Below are 9,821 nucleotides of genomic sequence, written 5' to 3'. Positions count from 1 at the left end.
GGAAAAGCACCCAGGAATGGAGAAGTCCACGGAAAGTAGTGATACGGCTCAGTCCATCATAGGCAAAGCCCTCCCCACATCCATCAGAGGACACCCACCATCCCGGCCCTGCTCGCTTCTCACTGCTGTCATCCAGATGGAGGTACAGGAGCCTCAGGTCCCACACCACCAGGATCAGCAACAGTTATCACCCCTCAACCATCAGTCTCCTGAACCAGTGTGGACAACTTCACTCACCCCAACTCTGACCCAATTCCACAGCCTACACCACCAGGATCAGCAACAGTTATCACCCCTCAACCATCAGCCTCCTGAACCAGTGTGGACAACTTCACTCACCCCAACCCTGACCCAATTCCACAGCCTACACCACCAGGATCAGCAACAGTTATCACCCCTCAACCATCAGTCTCCTGAACCAGTGTGGACAACTTCACTCACCCCAACATGAACCAATTCCACAGCCCACAGACTCGCTTTCAGAGATGCTACAACTCTAGATCTTGGTATTTCTTTTTTACCACCTCCTCTCCGATCTGTCGATGACTACACAGCTGCTTTGCCCCACTCCTGCAGACCCTGTGCCTGTCTCCTGACTAAATGCAGATGCAAAAAGTCCATGTACGGCCCCCCCCATCTCTTTTGGTTCCACACAAAGATGACCTTTCTGATCTTCCAGAGAAACAGTTTTGACCCTTGAAGTCCTTTAGCTCTTAACATATCTGTAGTATCCCTGTAGTCAAGTTAGGAAAAGGAGAAGCACAACGAGATCTAGGTGTTCTTGTACATCAGTCACTGAAAGCAAGCATGCAAGTACAGCAGGCAGTGAAGAAAGCTAATGGCATGCTGGCCTTCATAACAAGGGGAATTGAGTATAAGAGCAAAGAGGTCCTTCTGCAGCTGTACAGGGCCCTGGTGAGACCACACCTGGAGTACCATGTGCAGTTTTGGTCTCCAAATTTGAACGATTGGAGCGACTGGGCTTGTATACTCTGGAATTTAGAAGGCTGAGAGGGGATCTTATTGAAACATATAAGATTATTAAGGGATTGGACACGCTGGAGGCAGGAAGCATGTTCCCGCTGATGGGTGAGTCCAGAACCAGAGGCCACAGTTTAAGAATAAGGGGTAGGCCATTTGGAACAGAGTTGAGGAAAAACTTTTTCACCCAGAGAGTGGTGGATATAAGGAATGCTCTGCCCCAGAAGGCTGTGGAGGCCAAATCTCTGGATGCTTTCAAAAAAGAGATGGATAGAGTTCTTAAAGATAGCGGAATCAAAGGTTATGGGGATAAGGCAGGAACTGGATACTGATTGTGGATGATCAGCCATGATCATAGTGAATGGTGGTGCTGGCTTGAAGGGCCAAATGGCCCACTCCTGCACCTCTTGTCTATTTTCCTTCATTTTGTTTCCTAGGGCAACCTCATGTCTTCTTTTAGCCTCCTGATTTCTTTCTTCAAGTAAGAATTCTCTTGCATTTCTCACCTCATTTGTTCCTGCCTGCCCATACCTGCTATGCATCTCCTTTTGTCTTAACCAGGGCCTCAATATCTCTCAAAAACCAAGGTTCCCTAAACCTGTAATCTTCACCTTTTATTCTGACGGGCACATACAAGCTTTGTCCTCTCAACATTTCACTTCTGAGGGCCTCCCACTTTCCAAGTACTCCTTTGCCAGAAAACAGCCCGTCCCAATCCACACTTACCATCAAGGTCGGCCTTTCTCCCAATTAGAATCTCCGCCAGCGAACCAGACCTATCTTTTTCCATATTTACTTTGAAACTCAAGCCTGTATTTGCTCAAGGTGTCCTGTTTATGCTGCTTGTGTGTCGTGTCTTTGTTTGTGTGTAGCTTTCCATAATTTGTGTTGTATTTCTTTATTTACTTGTGAATGCCCGCAAGAAAATGACCCTGAAGGTTGTGTATAGTGACACACTGTATTTGTACTTTCATAATAACTCTCCTTTGACTTTGACCTTGAAGCTGAGGATAACCCCTACCCTGTACTATCCCTCCTTTTAACCATCGGCCTCCCCACCCCCCACCCTGCTCTCTATTGCTGCCCTGTTCTTCCGGTCCTCCCGAGAGGCTAGGTGAGAGTAAGAGTTTGGCACGGACTAGAAGGGCCGAGGTGGGCTGTTCCCGTGCTGTAATTGTTATATGGTTATATGAGAACTGTGCTCAATACTCTGAGTGCGGACTGATCAGTGCTTCCTGTTCCATTCTGGAGAGGGTGGCAGGAGTTGGCTTCCTCCCTGGTTCTCGTACAAAGGAGGAGGCTAATCGTGGCAGTTTCCCTCCGTCCCGTCTCCCCTGTTTCCCGAGGGGCTTTGAAACCACCCAGTGGACCTCATTTCCCTGACTGACTCCCACTCTCCCCACTCCCCCTCCCTCCAGAGTATTGCTCCTGTCTGACTGGGAACAGTTTTACCTGCCTCAGATTTACACCCCTCCCCCAGCATCTGAACTGCCCGCTCAGCAAGGCAGCCCCCTCCACCAGTCCTGCCCAAGATCCTGCATGCCTCTGATTTGGGGCAGAACTGCCCCCACTTCTCCACCAATGGGACCAACGACCCCCCCCCCACCCTCCACATCCTCCCTTCTCCTACCCCTCCCGTCAGGCATAATATACAAAAGACTCATACCACCAGGCTCCAGAACCACCAAGCTTCTCGACAATTTATCAGATTCAGAATCAGGCTGATGATCACCAGCACGTGCTGTGAAATTTATTAATTTAGCGGCAGCAGTTCAATACAATACATAATCTAGCAGAGAAAAATCAATTACAGTATACGTATATTGAATAGATTAAAAACCGTGCAAAAACATAAAAATAATATATATTTAAAAAGTAAGGTAGTGTTTAAAGATTCAATGTCCATTTGGGAATCGGATGGCAGAGAAAGAAGCTGTTCCTGAATCGCTGAGTGTGTGCTGTCAGGCTTCTGTCCCTCCTACCTGACTGTAACAGTGAGAAAAGGGCATGCCCTGGGGGCTGGAGGTCCTTAATAATGGACGCTGCCTTTCTGAGACACCACTCCTTGAAGATACCCTGGGTACTTCGTAGACTAGTGCCCAAGATGGCGCTGACTAGATTTACCACCCTCTGCAGCTTCTTTCGGTCCTGTGCAGTAGCCCCTCCATACCAGACAGTGATGCAGCCTGTCAGAATGCTCTCCAACGTACAACTATAGAAGTTTTTGATGTATTTGTTGACATGCCAAATCTCTTCAAACTCCTAATAAAATATAGCCACTGTCTTGCCTTCTTTATATCTGCATTGATATGTTGGGACCAGGTTAGATCCTCAGAGATCTTGACACCCAGGAACTTGAAACTGCTCACTCTCTCCACTTCTGATCCCTCTGTGAGGATTTATTGTTATAAGACAATTAAATATGCCCCCCGTACAATGTTGGACTCTAGAATTCACAGCCTACCTGGTTATGATCTTGCACCTTCCTGCTTACCTGCACCACACTCTCAGCTGTTATAGGTTTTCCACCAGACCGTCTCAATGTAAGGATGAAAGCGATCTCAGCCCCAGTCCACGTCACAACGATAAACGGATTGACCCTCCCTCCCTATCTCCCCATCACCGCGGAGCTAGAATCCAACCTTCTCCTTCCTGAGGCAATGGGAAGTGTCTCTGTCCCTCGTGCCATTAACCGTTGACCAGGCCGGAGAGCTCCCCCCACAGCTCCAGCTCTTTCCTGACCGCTGCTAGCAACTTACTCCACTCTGATTTCACTAAGAATGTGAAAATCAGAAGCTGAATGAGGCCTTTCAGCCCCTTCCCTCCTGCTATCCCCTTTCATCCAAACCTCAGCATCACTTTCCTGCCCCGAATGCCCCTCCCATGATTCCTTTCCTCATCATGGAAGGATGTGACGTTGAGGCTTTACAAAGCACTGGTAGGCCTCACTTGGACTATAGTAAACAGTTGGGGCCCTTATCTAAGAAAGGATGTTGGGGGGATTCCAAAGATATTCATAAAAATGATTCTGGGATTGAAAGGCTTTTATCATATGACAAGCATCTGGTGGTTTTGGGCCTCTGCTCACTGGAATTCAGCAGAATATGGAGCGATTTCATTGAAATCTATGGAATGGTGAAAGGCCTCAATCGAGTGGATGTGGAGAGGATGTTTCCTGTGGTAGGGGAGTCTAGCACCGGAGGACACAGTCTCAGAGTAGACAGGGGTGAGGAGCAACTTCTTTAGCGAGAGGGTGGTGAATCTGTGGCATTCTTTGCCACAGGCAGCTGTGGAGGCCAAGTCTTCATGTGTATTTAAGGCAGAAGTTGACAGATTCTTAATCAGTCAGGGCATGAAGGGATACGGGAAGAAGGCAGGAGCCTGGGGCTGAGAGGGAAAATCGCTCTGCCGTGATGAAATGGTGGAGCAGACTCAATGGGCCAAATGGCCTAATCTTGCTCCTATATCTTATGGTCTTATACACGTCCCACACATACTTTAAACACAAACTTGCAAACAAAGTACACACTTACCCACGTGTAAACACTGAGCATACTCAAGTACAGCACACGGATGTCATACACACAGACACAGATTTGGTAATGTATGACAGGATGTGTGGAGGGAGCCCCACCCTGTGTCTGACCCTGTCCCTGGGAGTGTGTGATGGGACGGTGTGGAGATAGCCTCACCCTGTGTCTGACCCTGTCCCTGGGAGTGTGTGACGGGACGGTGTGGAGGGAGCCTCACCCTGTGTCTGACCCTGTCCCCGGGGGTGTGTGATGGGGCGGTGTGGAGGGAGCCTCACCCTGTGTCTGACCCTGTCCCCGGGGGTGTGTGACGGGACGGTGTGGAGGGAGTCTCACCCTGTATCTGACCTCTGTCCCTGGGAGTGTGTGACGGGACGGTGTGGAGGGAGCCTCACCCTGTGTCTGACCCTGTCCCTGGGAGTGTGTGACGGGACAGTGTGGAGGGAGCCTCACCCTGTGTCTGACCGTGTCCCTGGGAGTGTGTGATGGGACGGTGTGGAGGGAGACTCACCCTGTGTCTGACCCTGTCCCTGGGAGTGTGTGACGGGATGGTGTGGAGGGAGACTTACCCTGTGTCTGACCTTGTCCCCGGGGGTGTGTGACGGGACGGTGTGGAGGGAGTCTCACCCTGTGTCTGACCCTGTCCCTGGGAGTGTGTGATGGGAGCCTCACTGTGTCTGACCCTGTCCCTGGGAGTGTGTGACGGGACGGTGTGGAGGGAGTCTCACCCTGTGTCTGACCCTGTCCCTGGGAGTGTGTGATGGGAGCCTCACCCTGTGTCTGACCCTGTCCCTGGGAGTGTGTGACGGGACGGTGTGGAGGGAGCCTCACCCTGTGTCTGACCCTGTCCCTGGGAGTGTGTGACGGGATGGTGTGGAGGGAGCCTCACCCTGTGTCTGACCCTGTCCCTGGGAGTGTGTGATGGGATGGTGTGGAGGGAGCCTCACCCTGTATCTGACCCTGTCCCTGGGAGTGTGTGATGGGATGGTGTGGAGGGAGCCTCACCCTGTGTCTGACCCCGTCCCTGGGAGTGTGTGACGGGACAGTGTGGAGGGAGCCTCACCCTGTATCTGACCCTGTCCCTGGGAGTGTGTGACGGGACAGTGTGGAGGGAGCCTCACCCTGTATCTGACCCTGTCCCTGGGAGTGTGTGACAGGACGGTGCGGGGGGAGTACAGTGGGTTCAGTGTAAATAACAGGGTCGTTGAAGGTCAGGATGGACTAGACAGGCTGAAGGGCCTGTTCCCTTGCCACATGATAAATATTTGGACAGGATCTTGTTCGTAATTTTCAGACGAAATTAAAAGATGTTTAATATCATGTCCAGAAACAAGCGTAAAGGAGAACAAAATTACTGTAACTGCGGATCTGCTGCAGCAGAAAATAAACACAGTAAGGTTAATAACACAATAAAGAGCATGATAAATATAAATACCTAAAGTGGGTTATATTCACACATTGACTCTCTGTCCATAAAGTGACGCTGGGGACGGGAGTGGCTATCTGACTGACAGGAAATGATAAAGTAGGGGTTGTTTGGGGTGTGCAGGGGAGGGCTAGTGAGTGGAGTTGCTGATCAACCTCACCGTAACCATCCTTGAGTCTGGAGATCCCTCGCAGCCTCTTCACCGATGGGAGTGGGACAAACAGGTCACCAGCAGGGAGGGTGGGACCCTTCACAAAACTCTTTGCCTTTCTCCGGCACCTTTCCATGGTGGGTTCTTGACAGCAGCATGTCCTACCTGTTGTAAGGCCTTCCTGCCCGCCACAGTGCAGTCTCTGTCCCAGGCAGTGACGACGCAGATTGTTAGGACCCTCTCTACTGCGCGTCTGTAGAATGATGACAGTATAGACGTGGCTGGTCCAGCTCTCTACAGGAAGTAGGAGAGGTGTTGGTCAACTTTTGTGACTGTGTGGGACGTTGTGCGAGATGTGCACTCCAGGAGTTTGAAGCTGCCTGTAGTTTTCACTTCCTGTGCAGCCAATGTAGAGGAGTTTGAGTAGGGCAAGTTTTCCTCAAGTCGATAACTTTTGTCTTGTCGACATTGAGGAAGAGGCTGTTTGTCTGGTACTAAGCCTCGGGCTCTTCCACCTTCCTCTGTAGGCTGTCTCATCATTGTTGGTGATGAGCCCCACCAGTGTTGTATCATTGGTGAGCTCGACGATGTGATTTCTTGGGTGTTTAGCCATGCAATCGCGTGTGAGCAGAGCGTACAGCTGTATAAAGATAAAAATCATCGATTTGTGTTGTTGTTTTAGGTTAAATCAAAATGGAATCTTCAACAACTGGGAACGTGGGCCAAGGAGTGGCAAACGCAGTTTAATTCAGCTGTAGCTGTGGACACGAAACCAGGATGGCCCTCACAGTGAACAGAGTGTTGTAGAGTACAGGAACAGTCACGGTTCCATGCAAGTTGTGTCACGGGTACGCAGGGTGGTGAAGAAGGCATTCAGGCATGCTGCCTTTCACCGGTCAGGGCACTGAGTACAGGAAGTGCGTCGTTGATGAGACCTGACCTGGAACACTGTCTTCAGTTTTGGTCACCTTCTGACGAGAGAGATGTCATTAAGGTTGGAAGAGTGTGGGAATGTTGCCAGGGCTGGTGGACCTGAGTTAAGGGGAGAGGTTTCAGGCTGGGACTTTACTCCCCAGTGCATACGTCTCTCTCCTTATCTTAAAATCATTCGGGGCACGTGGTACTGTGCAAAAGTCTTAGGCACCCAGAATTTTTATATGGTTTCAGATAGTCACAGAGCCCCGACCTCAACATCATCGAGGCTGTTTGGGATTTTCTGGAGATTGAGAAGCAGGTGAGACAGTCAAAGTCTGCAGAGGAACTGTGGCAAGTTCTCCAAGATGCTTGGAACGGCCTACCAGCTGATTTTCTTATAAAACTGCACGTCAGTGTACCTGAGAGGACTGATGCAGATTTAAAGACAATGGGCACTCATGAAAAGGGTCCAGTGCTTTCCCGGCATAGGACGCAAAATCTCTTCCTGGGCTTCCATCTGGGTCCATGTATTGATTTTAACCAATCGGTTAACATTGGTTAAAACTGACTCCTGGACCCAAAAAGAGCCCAAAAAGGGTGGTCACATCAAACAGAGATTTAATACTTGTTTACTGTTTACTACTCTTTATGGTATTTTTGATACTTAGAAACATTTCATTATTTTTGAAAGCATCTTCGCTTTACAATATTTGTTTTGCAAGTACCTAAGGCTTTTGCACAGAACTGCCGATGGGGTGAGTGTGCACAGCCTCTTCCCCAGGAAAGGGAATCTAAATCCAGAGGGTGCAAGCTGAAGGTGAGAGGGGAAAGATTTAAAAACGGGACCCGAGGGGTAAGTTTTCCCCACAGAGGGTGATGGGTTTGTGGAGAGAGATGCCAAAGGAGGTGGGGGCGATTACACGGTTGAGCAGGTATAGGGACAGGAAAGGAGAGGGATCGTGTTATCATTGATTTATTATTGTCATGTAGAGTGAAAATCTTGTCTCGCATACTGTTCAGACAGGTCACAGTGCATTGAGGTAGAACAATAACAAAATGCAGATTAGAGTGCAACAGCTACAGAGAGAGTGCAGTGCAGGGAAATAATAAGGTGCAAGATGGCGACGGCGTAGACTGTGAGGTCAGGAGTCCATCTTACGCACCAGGGCCGAAGTGTCTGTAACAATGTTGAAAGGCTCCAGGCTTCTAACACTCCTCCCTCCTCCCGTCTCTTCCTCCCCCAGGATCCCGGCCAAGCCCGACCCCTGGAGCCGACCTTCGCCAACCCCATCTCGTCCAGTGACTTCCTGCAGAAGGTGCGGCGCGACAAGGTGTGCCTGGAGGGCGTGGAAGTGGAGAGGTTCCGCCTGCGGGGCACCGTCCGGGTCCTCAACCTAGCCTTCTCCAAGGAGGTGACGGTGCGCCACACCGCCGACGACTGGTCTACCTACACGGACACGCCGGCTCGCTACATCCCGGGCTCCGCCGACCTGCACACCGACCGCTTCTCCTTTGAGCTCGCCCTGCCGCCGTACCTCACGGGCCGGGCGCTGCAGCTGGCGGTCCGCTACCGGGTCGGCCTGGACGTCTACTGGGACAACGACGGCGGGCGTAACTATTGCCTGCAGCCGACGCAGGCGGCGCCCGGAGCGTCCCCGCCTCCGGCCGAATACTGCCCCGGGTGGATCCATTTCGTGTGACCGGGCCGGGACAAGGCGGCGGCACCCAGGCTGAAATAATGGACCCCTTCTGCTGGGGGATATGGACTGGATCGAGAGGCCGTGGAGAAGTGGGGGGGAGGGGCCTTCTCCACACGGGACGGGGGTATTCCTCCCGGGACTGGTGCCCATCTCGCTCCCCACCCCTTGGGACGGCGTCCATAGCCACCCGGATTTGCCAGCCCCGCCCGCGTCCCTCTCTCCGGATCACCTCAGAGACCCTCCACGCTTACCTCCCCATACTCTCTGCCCCCACCCTAGCCAGACGTGGAGGTGCGTCCAGCAACGATCGGGCGGATGGGGCCACTCCAGCCCTCTCCACGCAGCAAGATCACGGCCCATCTGACTGTGGTTTCAGCCCCGCGCCCCCGAAGCATCCGTCTCCGCCGGCTTTACATCACCACCCCAGACGCCGCTCCCGCAGCCTTTCGAGGAAGACGCCTCCAAATCTGCCCCTCCGCCCGGGAGGAAGTATCTCATTAGTAAATGGGCGACCCCCTTCCTCCCCACGCCCACCCTGTCGAGAGCCCCTCAGAGTAGGGAGATACCACGTCTCTCCCTCTTCTTCGCCCACTCGGCGGGAGAACTCACCCGCAGCTTCTCGCCGCTGGGCTTCCGACGGTGGGTGGGCGAGATCGGGACCCGGGCGAATCCCCTCAGTAGGAATCCATTCCCCCCCCCCCCCGCCAGCCAGCCAGCCAGCCAGCCACCCACCCACCCAACGAACGAACGTGGGGACCCGCGTTGTGATCGGCCTGGATTGTATTGGTACAAACTCAACACAATACTTGTGTATTATGTATACCCGGACGGAGTCTGTAGAAATCCCGCCCCACCACTCGTGGGGACCTGCGGACCGTGTTCGGCCTGGATTGTGTACGCTAATTTATTTAGTTTTTGCTTCTTAATGAAATAAACGTCCCCAGAGGTGGAGGGAGTGTCCTGGAGTGAATTTACACGGGGCGGGGGGGGGGAGGGGGAGAGGGAGAGAACGAGAACAGGATTAAAATAATGGGGCACGTGACGGTCCCCAGGGTACGTTGGTTCAGTGTGTGACGTGTCGTATGACGTCGACGATCATGTCCACTCGGATCTTTAAC

General features: G+C 52.0%; 1 protein-coding gene across 1 annotated transcript; it reads left to right on the top strand.

The window, feature by feature from the left end:
- The first annotated feature begins 6,888 nt into the window (after positions 1–6,888).
- Positions 6,889–9,605, top strand: LOC140192642 (protein phosphatase 1 regulatory subunit 3E-like). The gene is made up of 2 exons (XM_072250173.1): positions 6,889–6,936; positions 8,248–9,605. Exons 1-2 carry the CDS (start codon positions 6,919–6,921, stop codon positions 8,701–8,703), a joined length of 474 nt encoding a protein of 157 aa, XP_072106274.1. The 5' UTR covers positions 6,889–6,918; the 3' UTR covers positions 8,704–9,605.
- Positions 9,606–9,821: the final 216 nt, after the last annotated feature.

The sequence above is a fragment of the Mobula birostris genome, unplaced genomic scaffold (assembly GCF_030028105.1).
Source record: "Mobula birostris isolate sMobBir1 unplaced genomic scaffold, sMobBir1.hap1 scaffold_1941, whole genome shotgun sequence".
In the NCBI taxonomy this organism is placed as follows: domain Eukaryota; kingdom Metazoa; phylum Chordata; class Chondrichthyes; order Myliobatiformes; family Myliobatidae; genus Mobula; species Mobula birostris.
The sequence above is the reverse complement of the archived record's forward strand: the minus strand, read 5'-3'. Positions and strand labels throughout refer to the sequence as shown.